This window comes from Ammospiza nelsoni, chromosome 8 (genome assembly GCF_027579445.1).
Source record: "Ammospiza nelsoni isolate bAmmNel1 chromosome 8, bAmmNel1.pri, whole genome shotgun sequence".
NCBI lineage: Eukaryota > Metazoa > Chordata > Aves > Passeriformes > Passerellidae > Ammospiza > Ammospiza nelsoni.
In genome coordinates this window covers 16,552,991-16,579,285 of record NC_080640.1, presented here as the reverse complement: position 1 = coordinate 16,579,285, position 26,295 = coordinate 16,552,991, and the positions used below count along the sequence as shown (strand labels likewise).

The 26,295-nt window shown below is 38.1% G+C and overlaps 1 protein-coding gene across 1 annotated transcript in view; it reads left to right on the top strand.

The window, feature by feature from the left end:
• Positions 1-1,744: 1,744 nt before the first annotated feature.
• The window catches only part of HECTD2 (HECT domain E3 ubiquitin protein ligase 2), a 32,457-nt gene continuing 7,906 nt past the window's right edge, over positions 1,745-26,295 (top strand). The window contains exons 1-15 of the mRNA XM_059477148.1: positions 1,745-2,086; positions 6,171-6,300; positions 9,656-9,794; positions 11,235-11,337; positions 12,183-12,272; positions 12,821-12,885; positions 13,898-13,943; positions 15,015-15,124; positions 16,539-16,687; positions 18,068-18,191; positions 18,918-19,014; positions 19,893-20,000; positions 21,848-21,980; positions 24,850-24,938; positions 25,958-26,116. Coding sequence (XP_059333131.1) covers positions 1,856-2,086; positions 6,171-6,300; positions 9,656-9,794; positions 11,235-11,337; positions 12,183-12,272; positions 12,821-12,885; positions 13,898-13,943; positions 15,015-15,124; positions 16,539-16,687; positions 18,068-18,191; positions 18,918-19,014; positions 19,893-20,000; positions 21,848-21,980; positions 24,850-24,938; positions 25,958-26,116 — 1,773 coding nt within the window. The 5' untranslated portion in view covers positions 1,745-1,855. The remainder of the gene's footprint in view (positions 2,087-6,170; positions 6,301-9,655; positions 9,795-11,234; positions 11,338-12,182; positions 12,273-12,820; positions 12,886-13,897; positions 13,944-15,014; positions 15,125-16,538; positions 16,688-18,067; positions 18,192-18,917; positions 19,015-19,892; positions 20,001-21,847; positions 21,981-24,849; positions 24,939-25,957; positions 26,117-26,295) is intronic.

The window sequence follows — 26,295 nt, the reverse complement described above, 5'->3', positions numbered from 1 at the left end:
CTCATACTTAACTTGGTAAGGAGACAAAGCCATTTCTTAATGAAACCTAAAAAAAACTCCAGGTCTGTCAGTTCCTTCAGAAAGGAAAAGCCTTTTTCAATGTGTTAAATTAACACTGCAGTACCTATTGTGCCATTGCTTTTATGAGTCTTACAGAAATATTTCCCACAGCTCCTGCAGGAGCTACTTATGTAGTGCCAATGCTCAGAAAAACCATCACATGGTTTTCCTCCACCTGAAAAACAATTTTGAAGATTTTTCTCACGTGGTCTGTAATGCTATTCACACTGTTCCTGAAGCTGGAAGAAAAATTCTTCTTCAGACACAAAATTAGAGTGGTCTGAAGGAAACTTGTTTCGTCTGGCAGCTAGTGGTTTGAAGAGCTTAAACTGGATGTAGGTTGGTGTACAAAACATTGTCCCCCTCTCATGCAGCAGGGCTCCTGCAGCTTCACATACCAAGCCAAGTGGCAGGTCAGTACCAAGCCAGTGCGTGTGACATCTGGTCTAGATGTCTTGCAACCAGTTCAACACAGCACCTCTTCTGAAGATGCTATTTCTTCACACACTTACAGCAAGGCTCTAGCACAGCCAGGGAGCTGCCCTGGGGCTCTGACAGCCGTACCGCCTCCAGCTGCCCGGGTCCTGCCCAGGACCCAGCACTGCACAGCCCTGGCGCCGCTCTGGCTTTGCCAGCAGGGATAGGATGGCTTACACGTTCATTCCCCATGATGCGGTGCAGTCCTTCGCAATAAGGCTTCGACTCCACGATACGGCATGGGGGGCACGGTGTTATTTGGTCGAAGGTTGGACTTGATCATCTCGAAGGGCTTTTTCAACTTTAATGATTGGACGATTTGTATGTTTTCTCGCTGGAGCGTGACCCACAGCGGCGAGGAACGTGCCGTAGGGTGAGAGCGCCCTGTGAGAGGTGCCGCTGCCAGCACGGCCCCAGGACAGTGCGAGAGCTGCCACTGCAGCACGGCCCCAGCGTGGTGTGAGAGGTGGCACTGCCAGCACGGCCTCGGGGGGGTGTGAGAGGTGCCACTGCCAGCACGGCCCCAGCACGGTGTGAGAGAAGGCACTGCCAGCACGGCCTCAGGGGGGTTGTGAGAGGTGGCACGACTGGCACGGCCTCAGGGGGTGTGAGAGGTGCCACTGCCAGCACGGCCTGTGCCGGCAGAGCAGCACCGGGCATCACCCGGCGTGACGGACTCGCGGCCGTGCCTAGCGGTATCCGCCCCGAAGGCCCTTCACCCAGCTGTATATTTATATATTTTTATATTTATGTTTATATTTGTTACTTCTCTATTTCCTCGTCGCCACTCCCGGGTCCCGTCAGTTCCCCACACCCAGCCCGGCACCCCTTGCCAGAGCGGCTGCGCCGGGGCCAGCCGCAGCCCCGCGCCGGTTCCTGCGCCGCGGAGTTTCCGCCGCCGTGTCCTCCGCTCCCCCCGCGCCGCGCCCCGGCCGCCAGGCGCGTTTCCACGAGCCGCCCATGAGCAGCATGGCGGCGGCGGCCCCTCCTGCTGCCCGCGGTCTGTAGGTGGCGCGGCGGCCGAGAGCGCTCCCGGGCAGCGGCTCCGGCGGCGCCTCCGCTGCGCCGCGTCCCGCGCTCCCCCTGCTCGCCGGGGCCGCGGCGGGGGCGGCCGGGCTGCGCTGCGCTGCGCTCCGCCCCGCCGTGCGGGGGTGTCTGGGCGCCCGGGAGCAGCACGGCTGCTGCAGTGCCGCGGCGGCCGAGCGGAGCGGCGGAGCTGAGGGTGCCCGCGGGGGCTCCTCGGAGGGAGGAGAAGAGGAGGGCGCGGGGTCGCGGGTGCCAACGGCACCGAGAGGCTACCGGGAGCGGGACCGGGACCATGTCGCTGCAGAGCCCGCCGGCTGCCGCCGAGCTGCCCCCCGGCCCCGGCGAGGGGCATCCGCCGGGAGCGGAGCTGAGCCAGGGCAGCGCCGCGGCCCCGTCAGCCGAGGAGGGTGGCGAGGAGGAGGAAGAAGAAGAGGGAGAAGGGGAGAAGGAAAAGGAAAAAGAAAAGGAAAAGGAGGGAGAGAAATTGCCGCCCATCCCGTCGGCGTCAACCGCGGCTGCCGGGGTAAGTCCCGTCGGCGCCCGGGCAGCCGCCCGCGGGCCCGCCTGTGCCACTCGTGTTCGTTTGCTGTGTTTGCCGCTTCATTTGGGAGGAGAAAGGGAAGGGGGGAATCGTCGTCTTCGTGTTCTTTCATGTTCCTTTCCGTTGAGAGGCTTTCATTCAAGTTTCTTAAAAATAACAAGTGCATCTGTAAGCAATGACATAATGAAGCTATAAATTCTCCATCCACTTATAGTTAACATTTTACAACGGTCTGCTCTGTCGGGTTAGTCATGACTGAGGGTTTGCAGCATTGTGAATGTTCATTAAGGGTTCTCGGGGGTGGAGGGTTTCAGCTCTAATACACTTGATGGAGAAGGAGGTAGCTGGGGAATACTTCTGTATTTTTAACTTTTTCTTTAAAAATCTTTCAAATTTTTTTTGCGTTGAAGCAAAGATCACAACATTTTGATGAAATGATGAATGAATTAATGCAGAGAAAAAAATGGAGGAAGGATATTTGCCAGAATAACTTCATTTCAGAAACGTTTTTTCAGGTTTTTAATTATACCAGAGTTGGGCTTTTCTTTCTGCTGTCTATACAATATTACAGAACATAAAATTTTCCCAAAAATTCCCATTCCCAACATGAGCTGGAACTTGTGGTAAGTTACTTCAGCCCAACAACAGAACAAAAATGTTACTAATCCTGTAGTAATACACTTAGGAGATTTTAGTTCAGCAGTTCTGATTGGCATTGGACTTATTATCATTTAAATTATAATTTATTTAAATTCATAATTTGAATTTAAAGATTGCACATATTTATGACTGTCAGGAAATAATCGTGATGTTAAACTGAGTAATTGTATGCAAACTGCAAACTCCTTGGAGCAATTCTGCCAATTTTGTGTTTTGCCTAAATGTTCCAATCTTCTGAAAGACTTTCAGCTTTGTAAATCTGTCAGGATGTGCAAGAATATGTTTATTCTTGTGATTCAAATACCAATTTGGTGGGAGAAGTCTCTGATGGACGAGTGCCTGGGAGTTTTTCTTACCTTTCAGTATCTGCACCTTAGACTTTGAATGGTAAAAGCCAGTTGGTTAGAATAAAGATAAAAGTGCTGGCCTAAAATGTGTCAGGCTTAGCTCAGCTAATGAAAAATATGTGCCCCTGGGTGGCCATGTAGAATTCCAGCTACTTTAAAGAACCAGGAGAACTTTGTAGCTGGACATCCGTCAGGTGCCTCTGGAGTGCTGGCTGCAGGCAGGAGCTGTCTGAGTGGGACCTGCAGAGGAGCTCTGACCTGGCCAGGTGTGGTTGTGTGTCAGGTGCAGGGCAGGGTTTGAATTTACCAAGAGCCTTACTTGGGGCTCAGTAGCGTGTTACAGAGGGGACAGAGAGAGAGTTTTGTGGAGAGATGTCATAGACTGTCACCAAAGAGGTGATGGTTTGGGTGTCAGCATTCACATTCTAGAAAGAAACTTGTGGAAAGCTAAGTAATTTGCTCCCTAATAAAAGGAACAATTAGAGACTTCTGTAAAGGAAAAACAGTCTGAAATTGCACCTTTCAAGCTGTGAATGGAAGGAACAATCCTGCTTCTAGTGCAGCCTGTTGCAATCTCAGATGCCTTTGGGAAATCTGAGTGTCCTCCACATCTTCTTGCACAGGGAAGAAAATCTTTTTGTCCTCACTAGTCTTTGCTTGCCATATACATAAGGGTCTTGAGTAAGGAATGTTAGGGCTAACACAGGATTTTCCAGAAGCTCCTCTAGATGATTTTTGTCTCTTCTGAGAAATCAGTCTGTATGTGCTCTTTGAAACAGTTTGACTTGTTTTCAACATTTCATTTAACTTCAATAATGAAAAATACAGTTTTATAAAGTATGATGTTAGTAACTCTCCAGTCTTATGGAGGGCTTAGTGCTTGGAAAACTTCCACTAAGAAGCCAGCAGATGGTCTTAAAACAGGACTGAAGATTACTTTGGTCCTCTTGCTCCCTCCTAGCCTATTCATTCCTTTTGGTGGGTGGGAGGGGAATGGTGGGTGTTCAGTTTTCTGCTGGCAGTGTCCTTGTAGAGTGTTAGGCTCTAAAAGCTCGGTGACCTCCTACAAAATTTTTAAGTATGACATGGCGCTGTGCACTTGCCCTAGATTACTCCCTCAGGGGTTGTCAGAGTTTCTCATTAGTGAGTGTGAGGTTTCCTTCCAGGGCCTCCCAATAAAGCCTTAGTCCATATGTTTGTCTAATATTGTTGGAACTGTACTTGAAACAGGATGATGGAGTTAAACGGGATGCAGATTTTGTTCTTTATGATCACTGCTGAAGGAGGTGGCAGTAAGGAGAAGGTTTTTAAAAAACTGTTCACCTGTAGTATTTCAATGATGTGTCTGGAGTAAAACCTAGAAAGCTAAGTCAGTCAAAAAGGCTGTCACAATAAATTATTTAACAAAAATTCCTTTTTTCCATTATCTCTGCTATCTATTCCTTATTAATCATAATTAGATTAGTCTGTGCTTCAGAGCTTTTTTGTCTGGAGCACACATTTTGTGATTGAGAAGATTAACCTCAGATCTGGAGTTGTTTAAAAATTCTTTTTCAGTCACTAATGTTTGTCCAGCGTCTGTTTTACTCCAGTCATGTGCCAGATGATTTTTAAGAATCATCTTGATGATATTTCAAAAGTTATAGACTAAAAAGAAATGTTAATCTGAAAATTACACTGGTAATTACATTTTATTTTGCAATGTTTGTTGCATATAATGAATTTAAAACTAGAAACTGAAACTTGGTAAAAATAGAAGTTTTATAAATTGAAATTTGATATTTTTAAAGCCAGAAGTCCTGATGATTGCTCAGATTTACAATTTAGTGAGTTATGAGCCATGGAAAAATAGCTGTATGTGGCACAGTTATTTAAAATTTCTGGCAGTGTACCAGCTTGCGTACACTGTGGTGTGGTAGGTTTATGGGCTGTATTATTACCCTTGGTGTTTTTTCAGGATGTTGTGGTGGAAGTGAAATGCTTTTCTTAGAACTCTGACTGCATGTCTTAGTCTAAATGTATTTCTGTTAGGAGAGAAGGGAAATGTACTGGTTCAAAAATTTTCATAGGATATTATATGAGAATGTATATTCTCATTTGCAGAATTAAAGTTTTGGTTTGTGTGGAAACATTTTTCTAACTGAGACCACAGATGCCAGATATCAGGAAAATGAGTCTTTAGGTTTCTGTGAGGTTGAAAATCATGATGTGCAGGAAGGGTATGTATATTTTTTTTGAGTTGATCTACCCTCTCCTGATATCAATTGATGACTTGGAATTGAGAAGAAAATTAAAATATTCATAATGAGATTTATGTCATCTTGGGCAAGCCTCTTAACCCCACCTATGCTTTGCAAATTCTGTAGCGAATAACTATATCTAATAGCACCCCATGCTGATTAGCCAACAGACTAATGGGCACAATCCTTTGGAAGTCTGATGTGTGATTTCACTTCTGTTTGCTGTTAAAACACATCCGTGCTCAACACTTCCCAGCAGACACTTGCGTGGGCTCCTTGGTGACAGCATGTACAGGTGCTCAAGCAGGGAGTCTTTTAGCACTTTGTTAACCAAGTTTTGTTGGTAAGCCTTTCTTCAGTGTCAGCAGATGCTGACCATTTTGAATCATTAGGGAGTTTTAGCCAGGTAGTCAGTATTGAAGTTTTTTTAGAGGTTAAAATTTTTGGCCTCACATTTTAAGTCTAGGGAAATTTGTCTAAACTACTTGAATATATTAGGGCTATTTGGAAGAAGGAATATGTGACACTTTCTTCTGTTTAAACTGAGCTGCATGTAGTGAGAAGTATAAAAGTAGGTTCCTCACAGAAATCCAAGGATATCTTCATATCCTGCAACCTAATACTTGAGTTTTTTAATGTAATTGAAAGGAATTTTATGGTACCTCTCTTGAATCAATTTGAAACAAACTTGCAGAATCATTATTTATGTTTTATTCAGTTATTACCTGATTTAAAAGAATTGTGTAAAAACCTCACTAGGAAGATTTCTACAGCAGTAATGTATTCGCCCTATAGAGCATACTGTCATCTTAATTACAGGGTTTGGAGGAAGGAGCCAAAAATCAGTTTTCCACTTTCAGCAATTTCATCACAACTATCAACCAAAAGAAAGAAGGCATCGGAAACAGAAATTCACCTACTCAACTTGTTATACCCAACATCAAAAACGGTAAGAGAAAAAAGACCTGTTACTTAGTTACCAAGTTTAGAAGGTGCTCCGTTTTCTGCCAGTATTTGTATTTTGGTAGTGCCAGAAAATCTGGAAATCTAGATTTCATTAAATTATGCTGTGTTATACATTGTAGAGGCAGTGAGATATATGATAGCCCATCCTCAGTGGAGGTCGTGTCATAGAGACAAGTTGGATAAGAAAAACAAATAGATCTGGAGGATGGAATAACTATCTGAAATTTTAAAGAAAGGTACTGATTCAGCAGTTTATCTGCAGATTTTTGTCTAGCTGCAATCAGGCAGTATCTCTAGAAAATTTCATAAGTTTGGAGATTATTTTATTGCCATCTGAAGGATGGTGGGAATGAGGCAAGCATAAGACTTTTACAAGGGAGGTAGTTGCTGGGAGATGGTGTTTTTCAGTGAAGATGAAGGCCAGTGATGGCAAAAAGTAAAATACACAGGAATCAGTGAGTTCTGAATAGCTTTATAAGTGAGAAGGAATGTTGTGCTGTGATGTGGTAACAATACTAGAATAATGAAGCCTAGATGGGATGATATTGTGGTTAGACCTGAAATTTTTACTTGACTTTTGGGCTAGGAATTCAGTAATTTGGGACTTTTCATAAAAGACTGTACGAGCATTTGTCAGGTTTGTAATGATCTTGTCTCTGAGCAAGTCCCCTTCAGGCTTACTGTGCTGTGGTTCACTAAGTCTTTAGAGCACTCAGTGAAATTGAGGCAAGAAAGAGACTGCACTGAGAGATCTCAGTAGTGCAACTTTGAAACAAAACTGTTGACAAGTATTGTCAGTTTCAAAGTTGTACAGAAAAAGGCGGTTTATAACTTGCAGCACTAGATTCTTACTAAAATAATATTTTATTAGCTGTACTGCAAAACTTTCTGCTTTGTATCAAGGAGATTTTCTTCACCAAAGTTTTTAATCATTTCTTAAGCAGTCATGCACAGCTGAATCTTTACTTGATGTAACTGGGCAAGAAGCCAGAAATTACTGTTTTTTCTTGTCTTGTAATATTGTGTTATTGCTGTTTATCAACTCAATACATAAAATTTCCCATTTCTCCTCAATGAAACTCCAGTGATGGATCTTAATTAGTATTCTTTACTGGCAGAAGAGTAAATAAATCTATGTACAAATAAACTTGAATGATGACAAAACATACTGAAGTTGACCATATGTGTTAAAGATACTATTAAAAATCAATTTTAGAATATGTAAATTAAACTGCATGTATTTCAAAGAAGATGACATTGCTGACAGGGTGCAAATTACCAGCTTAGCACCTGCAGCTTCAATTTACTGAATTGAGAAGCAGTGTCTGCCAGCAGATGTCTCTTCTACAGATGTAGAAGGAATGTTTTCCTCATTCAGTGTGTTCAGCTCGTTATAACTCAGTGTTTAATCCATTTAAAATTGAGAAGACAGAATGAAAGTTAAATCAAAAAATTTTTTATTCTCAGAGTATAAAAATAAGACAAATTCTTAGATTCTTTAAAATCAGTCCATCCTGCTTTCTGAGAATGGTGTTCAATAGCAGAACATATGCATGATTGGAATGGTTTGGCACCTTGGCTTGGATTAATTTATTATCTATATGTCTGCTCTGTTTTTTTCAATTACTGCTCTTTTCTTAAAATGGTTAAAATTCCATCTGTGAGAATGGACAAGGTTCCATATCAGTAACTGATGCATCCTCAGGTGATTGAGGGCACCTCTGTCTGTTAATCTCATGAATGGTGGCTAAGTCATGCGGACAATGACTCTGTCATGAGCATGAGAGAAAAAAAATCTGCTTTTGGATTCATGGGACTTTTATAGCATCTGTTTCCCTGCTGTGATAAATGGAGTAGGCAGCAGTGTAGTGATACTACTTTGATGTTTAGTTAATTAAAAAAAACCAAATCTTTAAAAAGGCTTAGAGGGGTCTTATACAATTCATAGAGGATTTTCATTAAATATGTATGACTTTTGAGGACACTTTTATTTTATATAGTGTCTTTTATCCCAAACATATATGTCACAATTCATGTAAATGCTTTTAAAAATGAGCAGCATAAATCAGACTGTAAGAGTGTTTGAGAATGTTTGTGAAGACACTGTCAAAATGAGTGTTGAAAATGCAGTGGAAATATTTTTTCATGTTTTGGGTGGGCTTACCTTGGCTGACTGCCAGACACCCACCAAGCTGCTCTGTGGCTTCCCCTCCTCAACAGGACATGGGGAGAAAATAAGATGAAAAAGCTCATGGATTGAGATAAAGGCTGGGAGTACACTTTCCCATTTTCATCATAGGCGGAACAGACTTGAGGGTATTAATTTATTGCCAGTTAAACTAAACAGAAACAAAACTCAAAACACCTTCCCCTTCCCTGCTTACCACACCTTCCCTTGTTCTCAAGTTCTTTCCAATTCTTCCAGCAGCCTGATCAGGCATTGGCTCTCCATTGGCTGCAGAGGATCCTCTGCTCTAGACCTGACTCACCTCCTCCTTCTCCTTCTTTTCCACTCATGTGGGTGTCTGTAGGGTAGTTTCTTTCTTTTTTTTCTTCCTTTTTTTTTTTTTAATCCTTCCTCTCTGTCAGCTGCTGTGCAGTTTTTTTTTTTACCCTTTCCTAAATATATTGTCACAGGGGTCCTATGCCATTGTCACTGCTGGGCTCAGCTTTGGCCTGTGTGGGTGTGTTTTGGAGCTGTGTTGGACACAGAGGCAGCCTTGTCTCTCCTCTCACTGTAGCTGTTGCCAAGTCTTGCCATGTTAATCTGATCAACTATTCTCAGATCAAATAGAAAGGAAGGAGTAGAATGGAAAGGCCTTGGCTAAGCACTGCCAATTGTACTAGAATAGGTAGCCAAATGTATTAAAAAGAAGTGTTCAAAGATGCTTCTCTTTCACCACTAATTCTGTGTAAGACAAAAAAATTTGCCTTTTCCATTTAGTTTTCTGGAGAGATTCTCTATGGAAACTGTAGATGTTTCACCGTCGTCTGTAGCTAAAATTCTATATCAAAGTGTAGAAAAAGGGACTGAAGTCTTGTCCTTATATGATGGTTGGACTTTGGTGTGGTCATGCATGAGATTTTTCTTAGCTGTAAGGAGCACCAGTGTTGCAGTTTGTATATTGAAAATTTACAATCTATATTGGAAATAAAATAATTGGCATCACTGCTGTTTTTGTTAGCCAAATTTTCCATCGTATCTGCATGTGCACATGGGAAGAAAAATACTTTTTAGAAGAATTAGAATCAAACACTTGAAGTTTTTTTTTTTTTCCTAGTACCAGTTTATTTGTGTTAGATGCATTGTATTTGCTCTTCTTTACCTTTCTTTTAAGGGAGGGACCTACCAGCTCTTTGCCTGGATGTACGGCAAAAGAAGCGCATGTCGATGGATACGTTACCCCAGGAACTGAAAGCACCAATTCCTCCTGAACCTTCCCTTCCAATTCGAACCAAAACTGTGAAAGATTTTCAGTAAGTTATACTGGTGTTCCTAGAAATGTGATTTCTTCCTTTCTTTGGAATTCTTTTCATTTTGACCTAATTCAAACATTTGATTTTGTTAATCTCAGATGAGGAAACAGGTTCAGTAAGACTGGCAAGGAATTAGTCTGGTTGTGGTGGTGGGATTGATAACTGTGTTGCTGTGAAATCCATCAAAATATTTTTTCTAGGTTGAAGTGTTGTACCACACAGAAAATGGCAAAACATACACTTCAGAATTAGAAATGCAGGGAGCATTTAGTTTAGAAAAGAATATATATGGTTTATTGTAGGCTGGCAAAGCCTGTGCAGTCTTAGGTGTTTTGGTTATACTGGCAATTATTTCTCTCTTCCATGTTTGAAATTTTGTGCTTCCAGGGAGAAAAAGCGACCCTTTTTGATTATTCAGTATGTATTTGGTTGGGAAAAAAAAGAGCTATAAAGGAAAATTTGCAAAGAGATGATCCTTTCCTGGTATTCAGGTGATCCAAAGTGCTGAATTTTTTTCCACATTCAGATTTTTGTATCTATTGACTATTGCCTCTAGACAACCTGTGGCAGTGTTTGTAAAAAACTTCTTCCTTACATCTGATCTAAATCAGTCCTCCTGCAGGTTAAAACCATTAGCCCTTTTCCTGTCCATTTGAATTCCCAGCTGTCGGCCCCCACCACCTCTCCATTTCCCTTCTCCTATGGTTGCCATCCTCCAGGCAGGCCTAGGTCCTTCTCAGTTGGATCTGGCAGCTGCTCCCAGCACTGGGCTGGGTGTGGATTTCTTTATGCTGAGGATTTCTTGCACAGCCTGCAGCACAGTCAGAGGAAGCAGCTTCCAGAGGAAGGCCTTGCACAGGTCCAGGTAGATGACATCATTCTTCCATCATCCACCAGCACTGTAACCCTACTGTAGAAGGCCACCAGATTTGTCAGGCACAAGTTGTCCTTAGTGAAACCACATTGACTGTCACCATTGACCACCTTGTCTAAGATTAACCACCTTAGATTGTCCACCGATGCCTAAGATTAAGTTCTATTTGAAAAAATTTAGAAGAAAGAAAACTTTAAGAAATTCTAGTGAATTTGAGTAGTTTAAGAGCCATCATACTTACTCTGAGAAACTTTATCATGTCAGTCTAGCTGCAGCTTAATTCTGTTCTGTTAATTATTTGTCCTAACACGCTGAACTGTGACATTGTGAATTAACATTTTGAATAAAAGACATTGCTCAGGTGTATCAAACACAAACTGTGCTTTTGTTCTCTTATAATACCATGATCTTTAAATGACAAGGAAGAGGTTAGAAAGATACAGATATTATACTCGTCTGTCTTGTAAGTGTGCTTAGTGAGAAAAGCTTAAAGTTACAGTGCATTTTAAGGTCTAAGTGGCTGGCAAGATCAAACCATTACCAGTATTTGAATGTATTTTCTCTAGGGATGATATGGAAAAGTCGAAGGCATCGGGAGATTGGAAAGCTGTACATAATTTTTATTCTACAACTTTTGATTCTTTCTTGGAGATAAATGCTGCATTTAAGGTAGAAGATAATTCCTAATACTATTTAGTAATTACAGTGCTTTGTATCTTCAAAATGTTTCCAAAAATATCTGTTAAAGGCTTTCAGCCAGGTATTCAAGGCCACTCAGATAATTTTGTCATGATCTCACCTGCTTTTTGTAGACAATCTGTTACTGCATTGATTTATTGATTCCAGTTAAGCAATTTTATTTCAAGTTTGTGGACCTTTAAAATTCCAGTATGTAGTTTGTTTGTGACAGTGTGACTGTGTAGGTACTTTCTACACAAATTACAGTTTTAAAACATCATGCTAATGCAGAGGCCCAGGCAAATCTGGAAACAGAAATTCCCTACCCCTAAAAAAAAGATGTGATATCAGCTCTCTTGTAGCTGTTCATGTGTTATGATGCCATACTCTTTTTCCTGGGAGCTGTTATATTTATCTTTCTGAATTCATGCTAAATTATTATTTCCTCCCTATTATAGAGCAAAATGTGCTTATGATATTTAAAATGGATCTGAGTCTGGATGAAATAACCTGTGACCTTTAGTTATTTAATAAATATTGAATGCTTAAAATTTTCTTGCCTTTGTCTGATAATGGATCAACAACAAAGATGAAAGTTCAATGTAATTCATTATTTGAAACCCTTTTACATTTTGAAAATAGAATGCCAACATGAATATGTGTAGGATTACTATTGTTTTGCTCTGTCTTTAGCATACTAATTAAGGAAACTTATAGTCTTATGTCTTGATTAAGGAAATATATATAAACATGTTTTCCTAAGCTTGCTGTTAAACTTACATATTAAAGATAGCTATAAAATATTCAAAATGGTTCATGTATTATCTAACTTACAGAAAGATACCAATTCTCCATTTAATACCATTGAGGACTCTGGAATCGATGCAAACTTTGTGAATGTTGTCTATGATGCCTTATTAAATACTGTAAGTAGAGAAAAAGAATTCATGCTTTATACCATTTTATACCAAAGTTTTTCCCAGATAGGCATGATTTCTGAAGAATCTCTCAAAACATACTTCAGATGATCCCATGAGAATTGTCATAGAATCCTGACAGCTGCTCTAGTAAAAGAGCAGGAAAATTTTCCTTCTAGTAAAGCATAGTTTATATTGTGGTAGTTCTTAAAGACTGCATATCTTAGAAATATTACATGGCTGTCATGGGACTGCATGGTGAGAAATTTTAAAAATGTAAGGATGTGAATAGTAAAATATAGGCCTAGTATACAAAGGACAGGAGTAGTTTAGAAATTATATTTATAGGATATAAGTGTTGAAAGGCACCATTGGCACAACCCCACACTTGCTCAGTACATCTGTGAAGAAGATATTTAGGAGATCAGCATCATAACACAAAAGATTTCTTAGCTGTCTTGAAATACAAGCATAGCAAAGTTGCTTGTTTGTACACTGCCTTGTATTGAATATGTGTAATTACTTCAGATATTATTTTTCCTCTCCTTTCTTCATAGCCTCAAGATGTTCAGAAGTCAGTCCTAAAAGGAATAATTAATGGTCTACTGCAAGAATGGACAGGGTAATTATAATAAATGTTTGCATCAGTGCTGCACCAGCACTTAAATCTGCTATATGTTTTATATTTATTGTTTTAGGCAAAAAAAGAAAATGTGATGCAACTTATTTGATACATAAGAACTTAATTCTTTTTGCAAATCTGCTGAAATACATCTTGATTTCTGTAAGCTGGCCTTGAACTTCTGAGAGACAGATCCATATGCAGCCATGCATCCCGTCACCAAATCTCAGCTGCTTGCTGCCAGGGCATTTCTTTGGACTTCTTAATTGTGAGATGAATTTAAGAATTCAACTAGGTTAAAACTTATTCTCATTGTCTATCCCCCAACAGCAACCAGGACAATTCCCTGATCCACAGTTTGCTTCACAATACTGTTTGTGTGAGGCAGCACCACAGAAAGAGCAGTACAGGATGCAGAAGGGGATGGCCAAAAAGCAGAAGGGTTTTTGGAGATGACAGCATCTTAGCATGAAGTAATAGAAGTGAGAATGCATAGTGTAATTTATAAAAGGTATAGCAAGAGACGGTGTGACCCAGGTCTTGGCAACCCCTTTCTCCAACTTACACTGCTTTTTGTGCTGGTGCTGTGTGTATTTATGGTTATGTAAAAGCCTTCATAAACATGAAGGAGTACAGAGGCTGAAGTGGTAGAAGTGTATGGAGAATTCTTGCAGGAAATATCAAAGAGGAGCAAATAAACTCCTTTATGGTGTCACTTGAGATAGACAATAACGCTGAATTCCCTCTTTAGAACGCCTCTGACTCTTCAATTCTGACCCTTTTTGCCTTCTGTCATGTTTTAAAAAGACGGATGATAAATGGCCTGCTACTTTCAGAGAATTGTCAGAATCTGTAAATGACCTTTTCAGTTTTTGAGAGCAGTGAAGATTCTTTAATATGGTATTTTATACATACTAGCAAAGCAAAATAAAATCATTCATGATTTCATGACTCTTAATGTCTGTAAATTATGGATCCATATGGTTCTGTTTGTAATTTCATTCCTTCATAGGCCACGAACAAAGGATGATCTTAGAGCATATTGTATACTTTTACAGGTAAGGAAAATACAGTATTTTTATGTAAGTATGTGTCAACTTACAATCTATAAACCAGTATACTGTGCAAACAAGATAGTTTATATAGCTGAGATAGTTCACATCCAATTTCCTGTTGTAAGAATGTGTTAAAGTATGTAAAAAAGTGTAATGCATGATGGGAATGGGAGCTTAATGGAAGACAGTTGATAGGGAAAGGTTGCATAGACTAAAACAATGCACTGATGGACAAGTAATTGTTTGCTTTTATTTTCTGGGTTGGAAGAATAAATATTTTACCTAGTTATTTGTTCTTATTTTGTCCTTATTCCCAGATTTGCTGTATTAGGATGCTGTAACTCTGAAAGTTTCAGTATATGCACTTTCTGATATCGCTGTGACTTTTTCCAGTGTTGCATTTTATCCATTCTGTCTGTCTGACTTTTTCCAGTCTGTCTGACTGGTTATAGTGTCTGATTTCTGTCTGTGGTCACCTCTTGCCTTTGCTGCTATAGTTGGCTTGCATTTGTAGCAGATTTCCCTTTATATATTGCTAGTGCACCTAACACCTCTGCACACAAAGAGCAGTTTCTGCTGCTGTTTGAGAATATCAAATGGCAATTTAATTTATTGAGACAATTGTTTTCTTCTCTGGGGTGGTATATGCAAGCAGTGTATTAAAAATAATGTCTCCTGCTAAAATAAGGGAATATGTGAACAAATGGAATAGAGGGAAAATTAGTTTGGATTGATATGGTATAGACAGGAGCTATAAGAATTTGTATTACTGATACAAAACCCACATCACTTAGAGGAGTGTAGTTTGTGTTACAATGTCAAGAATGATCCAGAATTTTGAGTACTGCTTTTGGGCTACCTGTGGGCTTTCTTTTGGGGGAAAAAAAAATCATATTTTTACAATACAGAAGTTGTGAGTTGTTTTTTCCCATAGTTTTACCTCTGTCACAGCTGTTTGGTGAACTACTTTCTTGTGTAATTGTACTGGCAACAACAAACATAAGAAAAAAATCCTAATGACTTTTTTCCCTTTATGCAGTTTATTAACCTAACACTTTTTTTAATCTTTTTCAGAATCCTCAATTTAGTAACACTTCTACTTATGTCATCTATGCTCACTTGCTAAGACAGATAGCAGCCTTAACAGAAGCTGACCATCATTTCCTAGTGCACTGGTCTAAAAAGTAAAACAAAAAACCAAAACCCCACATTACAAATTCCATTTCTAGGATTACAATTGTTCTGTCTTTCCATTGATGTTGACTGTGTTATAAATTATATGAAAATTAATTTAATTGACTAAAGAGATTGGTTTTGTTACTTTCAAATATGTGTGGACATAGTCCACTAAGTGATACTGTTTTATAGATACAAAATGTACATAATGTATAAAAATTATTATACTTCTGCAGAAGAGCCTTAATCGCAAAATTACTTATCAGAGTTATTTTTGATAACATATGCAAAATAACTTGTGTGTAAATTTTATTTATATATTTACATGGTACTATTAAAACAAACATCTTTATGATCTTTCTTTAAATAAAGTTTAATCTCATGTAAATTGCAAAAGATACTGTAATGTTGCTGTAATATACAGAAACCACAACCAAACTAGTGGCCTGGCTTCCTGGTGCAATAGAGGTGGTGAGAGAGTGTGGTTAGGGCGTTAGATTTGTAATTAATTGAAAGAACTCTAAGAGCACCTCCCAAAAAAATTCGTGCGGGGGTAACGGCCCAAAGAGCAGCTCCTAAGTTTGTGTGCAGATTGCCTTCCATGTACTGACTGAGCAAAAATTCTGTTTGAGGTAAAAACAAAGTTTGGCCACATTTGCAATTTCCAATTCTCCTAGGAAATCTTAATTAAGGATTTTCTCCTCTGCAAGGATGGTAATTCAGTTTCCCTCCTCTCCTTATGTCCAGATTTGCTTAAAATTGTGGTAAAATATTACTTCATTGGAACTGCATTACAAATGAGATTTCCACTTTTAGTTAAGGGTGCAATAGACATATCAATGTTTTTGGTCTTAAAGCATGTGTTAGAAATGGAAACCATTAAAATAGGAGAGCTCTTGTTTAGAAAAGGTTATTTTAACTTGTCTACACATGTATGTGTATTGTTGTGCTATTATTGAAGTGGTGCAGTGCATAATTTAAAATATGCACATGGCACTAGCATATGAAACATATACCACTTTTTATTTGAAAGGACCGTGTATCTTAAAATTATTCAGAATTCCTCAGAATTCAGAGTGTGGAGTGAAATTGAGAAGAATTTTTGTTTTGTTCACTAAAAGTCAAGAACAGATAATTATTCTATTACTCTTGTTTTTGTTTTTCCATAGACTTAAAGAGCATAGTTAGGGATGCACTGAAGAGAATTACCATGTGTCAATATTTAAAAGCATTCTTTTTCAAACTTTACGTGTAGAATTTTGTTTTTATGTACAGGACAAAAGTATTTTAAAAAATAATTTAAACAATTCAAGTTGAATTTAAAAATTTTAATGAGGGAGTTTTTAAAAGCATTGAAATTTGATAACAAACTCTAGTGTAGACAGTGATCACATGAGAGTAAGTGCAGCATGTTTGTTTTAGGATTTCACAGAAGAGGTTCAAGCAGGTGGTGGACAGATTACTGCAATTTATTTCTTTACGGCTGTTTCCTGCAAAACCTGAAGAGTTTCCACCTATGGTGAAATGTACCTGGTGGATTCCATCAGCAACAAAAGTCCTGTCTTTATTTAGTAGGTATTTTTCTTGAACTGTGTGGGCATGTATATGTTTTTATGTGTATATTTGTGTGTGTATATAGGATTTGTTTTATACACATGCACACACATATTGGGTGAGGATAGTTTATCAGTCTTCTGGGGGAGACTGATAATGATGGTGGCACAGCACAAACTACAATAAAATGCTAAAGTGTAGTAAGCAAGAGTCCTCTGTTGGTAAGTCATCCTACTTGCTTTCCAGTAGAGGATAATTGTTATGCAGAGTTTTCCTGTGACAGCAACTGAAGATTGTTCAAACAGAAATCCACAGAAGTTACCAATGGTTAAGGTTTCCCTTAGATTTATAAAATAAACTTGTAGCTGCCAGAATTTCTTCTGTAACTCAGCTACCCCCACAGAATATTTAGCATCTAAAGGAAGTTAGGCAATGCATATGCCTCTTACATCCAAAATTACAGCTTAAAAAATGAATTCCCGCTCAGTTCAACACAGAGCACAGCACATTTGACTACTGCAAATGTAAACCTTCTTAACTGCTGCCAAGTGGTGATTAGAGTATTTACTTTCTCTCTTTTAGGAGAAGACTAAACCACCAAACAAAAATTAAAATTGGAATTAAGATGTTTTCACTGTCAACCTAGAACTTCTACTTAAAAGTCTTATGCACAGTCCTGCCTGTCCAGAGTTAGGCACGTTAGTACACCTGTATCTAAACCCAAGATGTGTTTATAACCATCTATGAAAGAGTTGATTGTTCTTTAATTCTGGGAAAAGAGCTATTTAGTCAATCAAAAGACAGTACTTTGTGTCTGACTGTCCAAAATTATGTTATGCTGAATTGTAAATTGAGAAAACTTATTAACTGTTTGACCCTTTATGAATGCCATTATATAATGAGTTAGAATTCACATTTAAGCTTTCTTCCTTTTGGCAAGTACTTAATTTTTGTGCAGGTCTAGATGGTATACTGGAAAAAAAAAGTAATTTTCTAGCCATAGCTGCTTGAAATGATATGGATTTCTTAAACACTTTCATTTATCAAACTGCTTTTTCATCAATTTCAGCAGAACATAGTACTGTTCATCCATAAAACCTTAATTTAGTGTGTGTCAGTAAGGAAACCAGAGTAAAACTGAGGTTCCCTTATCATAAATGGGCTGGACTAGGGATTTACTGCTTTCTACAGCAATTAATATGATGATGTATAGTGTTATGTTGTAGTTATAGTTCTGTAGCTAAGACTGAGCTAAGTTCTCTAACAAAGTTATAAATTTTTTGTATTATTTTAGACTTGGCTTAAAGTTTTGGAGATCACTGGTGCTCATGATGCCAAGAAATGAGATGTGCTGAACCTAGGCATTATATTAAAATGCTTTTATGTTTTCTTTGCAGATGCTGCAAATAGTCTGATTAGCCCTCCCATTATTTCATATACGGATTTCTATAATTCTACACTTGATCATATTGATCTTATGGAAGAATATCATAACTGGCAATGCTATGGGAATTCTCACAGGTAAGAGGAGTTACTGGTTGTTTCTTGTTGAGTAGTACTTCAAAGCATTGTGTCTATGCTATGTATATTAAATGTAGTGGATGTATAGTGTCTGTGTATGATATGCACACCATTTATGTCTGTATACATCCACGTTAAATACTGTATTATTTTATTGTAAAAACATATCACTTAATTTGCTACTGCATGGATGTGAGATTGTCTGAAATAAATCTCATTCTGCCTTTGCAAACTAGAAAAAATGTGTAAAATATGGATGATAATAAAGTAATTTTATTAATTATCGGCATAGACTTCTGACTGTGTCTTACTACAGACATATTTTAGCCTCCAGTACATTCATAGGCATTCTCCTTGCCTTCAGCAGTAGTTGGGGAAAACTTGGAGACCATAATTTGCTCCACTGAATCAGGTATTTCAGGCTGCTCTTCTGTCTGATACCTGATATTCTACTGGAGAAGGGAAAAAAACAACTAAACAAAACAAACCACAAAAAAAACCCAAATGAGAAAAGATAAGTATTACTAATTTCAGTTTCTAGCAGTATTTTCAAATAACAATTTGTTCTAGTGAGTCAAGTATCACTATATACAAAGTGAAAAAAACAGCAGCTATTTGCAAATTATTGTGGAGGAATTACTTACTGAATGATAATTCACTCCTATATTCTTAAAATGAAAATGGTGTTCTAGAAGTAAAATGTTTAATCTTCTTTTCTCTTGTTAGGTTTTCTTTCTGTCAATACCCATTTATTATTTCTATAGCAGCAAAAAAAGTTATTATTCAAAGGGACTCAGAACAACAAATGATAAGTATTGCACGGGTAAGTACCTCAATGATAAATATTTATGTCTCATCCATTGGTACTTTATGAGTAATTGTTAGATTGATATTACACCTGTTGTTACAACTTCTAGTATTTCTGACTACCCTGAAAAAGAACTTAAATCATTTTACTGTGAATAGTCTACAGATGTCCATGTGGGTTCTCTGAGTATTTTTTTCTTTTTGTGTACTTAGTGTCAGGATCCTTATAGAGGGCGGTGTTTTAGAGAATAGCTTCTAGTATTGACTTACTTTTCTTCCTCTTTTGAGAAACTAGTATAACAATGCTAGCATGTTAAATTAACATGATGATTAAGGAAGAAAAAATCTATGAGAATCTTGAACTGCTTTGTATTTTATTCTATGGAGGTGTGTTGTCATGGAAGACCAAGATTCAACTGTATTCTTTTAGGTTGTGGAAGAGGTACAGCTTCTGAGCAGCCTCTTCTGGGTGGAAAGAGGCATTGTCTGCCTCCCTCAATAGTAGTTTTCTGCAGATGATAAGAGATACTCTTCTCCTGAGTGCCCTGTGTGGCAGCACCACCACCTATCCACTCCTGTCTTGCAGGATATACCTTGTGAATAACTAATTAAAGCATAAGCCAGTTTCCAGAATTTTATGGGTTTATTTCTAACAATTTGGGAAGTGCCACCTTCTTGTTAAAGCTCTCAAGACATTAATTCAAATGTAGTGTAGAAGGTATCTGCAGTAGGAAAGAAATTTCTCTTCATCTCCTGGAAGAGACTGAAGCAGTTACCGTGTCAGGGCAATGTCTTCAATACACCATACTGAGACCTTTTTACAGTTAACAAGTGTGACACCTTTTTTTCAAATGAAGATACTGCATGTGTGATGTTTCTTTTCCATTCAAATAGCAAAGCCTTGTGGATAAAGTCTCTCGCAGACAGAAGCCTGACATGAATATGTTATTCCTAAATGTCAAAGTGAGGAGGACACACCTTGTTAGTGATTCACTTGATGAGGTAACAAAAACATAAAATTAAATTGTGTGTTGCTGTAGAGTAGCTATTGTTAGATTTCAATTTGATAAGTCATATTTAAATCTTTTGCACTAAGAGATTGGGAATATAACTACATAATACTAAATAAAGATAATTTAATTACTGTCAAAATTGTAGTGCTGCAGAACAGATTGGGTGAGACATTTTGAAATTCATTTCTTGTGCTCACAGTGCTCTGTAGCTAAACCCATAACAAACATACATGCTTGCACATGGTCTGTATTTGTATTTGTAATTTTTCTGTTAAAAATAGAGTGCAGAATTATCAATTTCTGTAGGACTTGATTCCATGATAGCAGCATGAATAGTATGTGACTAATCACTAATGAGGTTGTTCTGTTCTAATTCTTTGAATATTTTTATTATTTTCCTTGTCTATCCTATAAGAATAATTTTGGGCTTTCTAGTCTTAAATTCTTTTAACTAATTCCTCACATTCTTCAATGTAAGTTTTCCTTTTTTAGAAATGAAACAGATGTGTCCATTAAAGTAGACCATTCTTCAGTATCCACTGAACCTTGCTAATTAACATTATTTAGTGAAATTTAGTTCCCTCTCTTTCTCAACATTGAGATTTCTCAACATTGAGCCTGATGATACTGAAAAATAAGTCCAGGTAGTGAAAACAGCATCAAACAAATTCTGATTACTCATGTCATAAAATGTAAGTTTAAACTTTATTTTTCTATCTTAAAACTTGTCTATTTTTGGCCTTTTCTCCTAAGACAAAAGAAATATAATTGGTAATATTGCTTTCTCTCAGGCACTGTCACTTTATTAACCACACTAAAATAACCAAGAGCAAATTCAAAAGTTTTTAAAGTTGAAATATTCTCCTGTTTGTTTCCAGTGTTTTCTTCTACCCATCTCAGAGAGGAGTATAAATGTATTATATTCATATTTTCAAATTTATGGGGAACGGCAGGTGGAGAGTGAAGATGTCTTACTTGTATTTCAAGTTTAAAAAATTTGCAAAGGAAAATCACTTCAGCTAATAAATAACTTGTTTCAAATAACACAAATACTTATAGTTATAAAATCTATGTAATATGAATTTACTTGAGCAACTAACAATATGGAGATTATTTTAGCACATGCATATTCTTGGCTGGTTTAAACACTTTCTCTGGAGCTGGACAGTAATTAATGGTTTAAAGGAAGCTTGTATAGAGACTCAGTCTGAAAGATCACTGTTAATTGTAAAAGGCTGTCATCTAATTCTTTGCAGATTTTTTTGTACCTGCATGAAATGCTATCTCTTAGAGCAAAGCAATGAAAAATGCTTGTTACCATTGTCTAAAAAAGCAGTTCTAAAAAGCAGCTGATACTTGCTGGCAGGCATCTTACACAGAAACAAATGGTGTCCAAATATTGAAAGTGTTAGCTTACTTCCCTGTTTCTAAATATTTCCAAATTATGTCTAAGTACTTTTTATAATTTGTCATTTCCTTCTGGTAGCGCAGTAAAAGGTAAAAAATTATGTAGGTCTGAAATATTCCAGACAAACTCAATTAATTATATCTAATTGCCTTTTAAGCCTTTTTGTACACCATCTAACTTCTTTTCAAGCCCAGAGAGTGACACCATGTGCAAAGTAGTTGATGATGTCAAGTAGTCATAATTGTCTTGCTTCTGCAATTCAGTCATTGTTTAAATATAGTTTTGACCTATTAGTAGAAAATTATGCAAATTAATGGTTTCATCGAAACGAGAGCAGTAGAGCAGAGGCTGAGATGTGTTCTCTATGGCTAGTGGTAGTGATAATATGTTAAATGTCCTTTTTTTCTGCTTTACCTATTTCACAATAGCTAGCAAGGAAGAAGGCAGATCTGAAAAAGAAGTTGAAAGTCACATTTGTAGGAGAAGCTGGTCTTGATATGGGTGGCCTGACAAAGGAATGGTTTCTGCTTTTGATTCGGCAGATTTTTCACCCAGATTATGGTGAGTCGTCATAATTTTTAAGTAGACTGTGAGAATTTGTTCAGATTCTGTATAAGCACTACTCAGCAATAACAAAAAAGTCTTTGTATTATAAACACTTTTTTTTAGCACAAATCCAAAGCATAAACTTTCTAATAGCTTAGCTATTAATTATGAAGGAAATTATCTCAGCCTGAAACAGGTCAGTGGTTTAGCAAATACTCAAGTGGAGATAAGGCCAAATGTATTGGTTTATCATTTACCATCCTTCCCTATTTCTTCACATGCTGCATTTTCTCTTTCTGCCCTCAGTTGTCTTCATATTGCTAGTTTAGGGAGGGAGCTTTTCTGGGTTTTGTCAGCAACTATAGTTGGGTGCTGTTTCTATGCTCAGTTCTGGCAAACTGCTAGCCTTGGTCTCCCATGTATCAATGGAGATTTTTTGGTGCTAGTAGTTGCACTGAGAGTGCTTGCACATTGTAGTACTGTTTCTGTGACTAGGATAGGTAGAGGTTAGTTTTTACTTGAATCTTTGTTGTCATACATTCTGTTTGTGGTATCTGTGTAGTCAGTATTCTTAAAGGTGTCTGGGGTAATCTCAGAAAAGACAGGTCCTTCAGTCAGGAGCAGAGACAGTATAGCAGGTGTGAGCCTGAATGAAAAAGCCTGGCTCTGCTGTTACCAGGACTTGTGAGCCTGTAAGGGCATTTCATGCCCAAGGGGAAAAAAAAATAAGGCTTTTTGATTAAACAGGAGATTGTAAGATGTGAGTGAGCAGTCATAAGCAAGCAGTTCTATCCTCTTATTTTATAGTGATGTAGATCGATCTGGGTGTGTTTTTTTCACCACTCTAATGAACTTTCCCCTGTGCATGGATACATTACTGATGACTTAGTGCATCAGTAGTGCAAAGTGTTGCCAGGATGGCTTTTAAATTGATTTCCAGGGACTTGAGCATAGCACCTGATTGTCATTGAGCTTGCCTGTCTTTGCCTGGAAGTGTTCATGTCCCTTAAAATCATAGTCCTTTATTGTTATTAGGACTACTTCTAAAGGTACAGAATTTTAAGTCATAAATATGTCATCATATCTGCTGAGATAATTTGCCTGTAGCCCTTTTTCCACTAAAATGGGGTCTGTGTGAAGAGATGACATTAGTGATAGCCTTAATAGGAAACAATTTATCCTGCAGAAAGCATTCTGTAAGTTTGACAGTTTCGTTAGTAAAAAAGCTGTCAGCAGAGCTTGGTAACTGATGAGTTTGGAAACAGTCAGAGTAATTTATTTTTTCACTCTTTCTGGCAGACTTCCTTACTTTAAAGTGCAAATTCTTTCATTGTTACGACTATCAACCAAGTGTGGGAGGAGTTCAAAAATATTCTTGTCCCTTGGAAAGGGACTGTATCCTCTACTGTCTGTAATGTTTAAGATGCAAATAACATGTCAGAAGCTTGGAAGGGAAAATATCACTGTTATTACCCTTTCCAGGGTTAACTGATTCTTCAGGTTTAACTCCTGGAATTTAAAAACTCTTAATTAAGTCAGCTGTGTGTTTTGCAATGCTTTCTTTATCTTGGTGTGAAGAATTAAATGGGATTCGAAACCTATTTTGTTCCAACATCCTTATCATCTTTTAGCATGTGAGCTTTGCTCTGCCTTACATGCAGCTGTTCTGTTGCTTCTGGCAATGTCTAATGGCAGGGTCTGTCACGTTTTGTGATAAGTTCAAAAAGGACTTCAAAAGATAAATTGTTCAGGAGAGTGGGGGAAAAAATGTGAAGGCAGCTTTTTGTCTGTAATTTATCATAAGAACTAGATGTCCCTGAGAAAAGTCGGATTTTCATTCCTTTTTTTTTTTAATGAAAAGGACTTTGGTTTGGTTTGGTTTTTTTTAATTAAGTATTATTTTTCACCAAATTTGTTTTCAAACAGAGATACAGTGAGCTATTGCATACAAGATGTGCTTAGAACTAGTCATTGCTTTGGTTTGCACAGACCTTGGCAACAATAATAAGCTTGGCCCATTCAATTCCAACAAATTCAAAAAGACCATCACATTTTATCCAGTTTACTTCTGCATTAGAGCACCCTTATGTGGAGTATGTCTTACTTCTCTGAGCAATACTTCCTAGGCATTTTAGAGCTAACAGATAACAATCTGCTTTCATTATGTAGGTTTTTACTTTCTGTCACTCTTTAAAACAGAATGTTCTGTATCTGATGCAAATAGCAGTCAAACTCATCTATACTCATGATTTCAGCAGGATCTAGCTTGTCATTTAGACCCATGAGTGGCTTTTTTAGGGTACGTGTGGTTTGGGGCTTTTTTAACTTTTCTGGTATAATTTTTTGACAGAAAATATGAAACATATCCCTTTGCTGGTAGTGTGTGTAAAACATAAGCCATTTACAGTTTTCTATTCTAAGAAGGTAAACTTATGATATTTGTCTCATGGGATTCATGCCAGCATTTTTTGGGATTGTCATCTGCTCTTGACCTAGAAAGAGAGGAGGAAGTGAGTTTATATTGCAGTAAGAAAATTTTTAGTTAGACAGTTAATGTTTGTGGCAGTACCGATGCTGGAGTGCAATGAAGAAACAGATTGCATAGGGAAAATGTAAAATATCCACAGCTGGAGGACCTGTTGCACCAGCACCAAGCAGGGCTGGTGGGCTTGAGCCTGCTTGAGGCTTGGCACTGCCCTTGGTGCTCCTTCCCAAGCACCAGCCTGCAGGCTCCTGCCGTGGGTGGGAACAGGGTCCTGAGAGCAAGCATGGCACGTGGGCACCCCAGCAGCATTCCAGGGGTGCCTGGGTAAGAAAGAGGAGGCTTTGTACGAGTTCTCACAAAGCTCAGTGCCTTTTTAAGGGTCATGTTGCCATTCTGCAGGCATGTTCACCTACCACAAGGACTCGCAGTGCCATTGGTTCAGCAGCTTTAAGTGTGACAACTACTCAGAATTCCGACTGGTTGGAGCTGTATCCTTTTTATGTCTGCTAGAATGTTCCGAACGACATTCTGGGAACGGTGTGGGGGTGAACTAAGGCACTGGATCAAGCTCCTTCAAAGGTTGTGTATACATCTATGTTCCATTTTAAATGTATTTTTTTCAATATCGTTCAAGCAAGTGAACTAAAAATAGGAAGAAAATGGTGATGTGTGGGTACATGGTACATTTTACAGTCAGAAAATGCTAAGTCAATATTAAACATGCAACTTTTTTGTTTATAAGTTGTAATTTTAAGCCTTGGAGTTTCTTTCAGTAAACATCAATGTGTCTGTGTCCATTAATAGTTCATTCAAGTCCCCATTGAGCAGTATGTGGCTTTTTGCCTTTTTTATTACAAAATGGAAGCCACATGCTATTTTGAGCACTAGTTTGTTTTTTTTTTTCTAGGTTTTCTGTTGTTCTTATAAAGGAAGACCTCAGTCAAACAATTTATAGTAGTATATGCTCATAACTCCACTGAAATAATCTAATAGTGTCCGTTAACTGATTGCAGTTGGATCAGATGGTGGTTGTAGTCTTTTCTAACAGATCTATTCTATTCTTGTGAGAAACTGAATTGGGATTGTTTCAAATTGGTTTCATGGGACTAGAATATGCTAATGGATGAGCTGTAGTTCCAGTGCAGGTATGTCTTAATGCTTTTAGATTTATTTAAAAGAAACATTGCTTTATTGATCTCTCACTAGAAAATGCATATTTATCTTCCTATTTTTCATAACAATGCTTTGGGAAATTTATTGTAGAAATGCTTGTGTAGAATATTATAGAGAAGATTCTCAAGCATTCTGTCAATGTGCATCATTTGACCATGCTAACCACTGCTTAATTGTAATGAAAAACTGTATTTAAAATTGTCAGCCCAGAAACAATGAAATAATTCACATTCCTTCTGTTTGTTGAGCATGAATCTTAAAACATTTTTTCCAAGCTACAAAAATACTATAATAAGGATGTGTCAGATTTGCCCTTAACTTTTGACGTATATAGCTTATGGGACTTGCTGTATATAACAGTATCACATTGGATATTCGTTTCCCACCTTGCTGTTACAAGAAATTATTGAGTCCTCCCATTGTTCCCTGTGATCATAATGCACTTGTAGGCATCTGTGGTGTCACGTTAGATGACCTGTTTCAGATTATGCCTGTAAGTATTACATTTTCTAAGAGGCAAAATTACTGATATAAAACCTGATTTATTCCTATTTAATGCTAGAGTTATGAACTGTTTGAAAACAGCTTTTTTTCAGCTGTTAACTGATAACGTCGTCTTCTGATGGAAATGGAAAATCTCTTGTTTTCTAGCATAGCATGCATTTTAAAAAT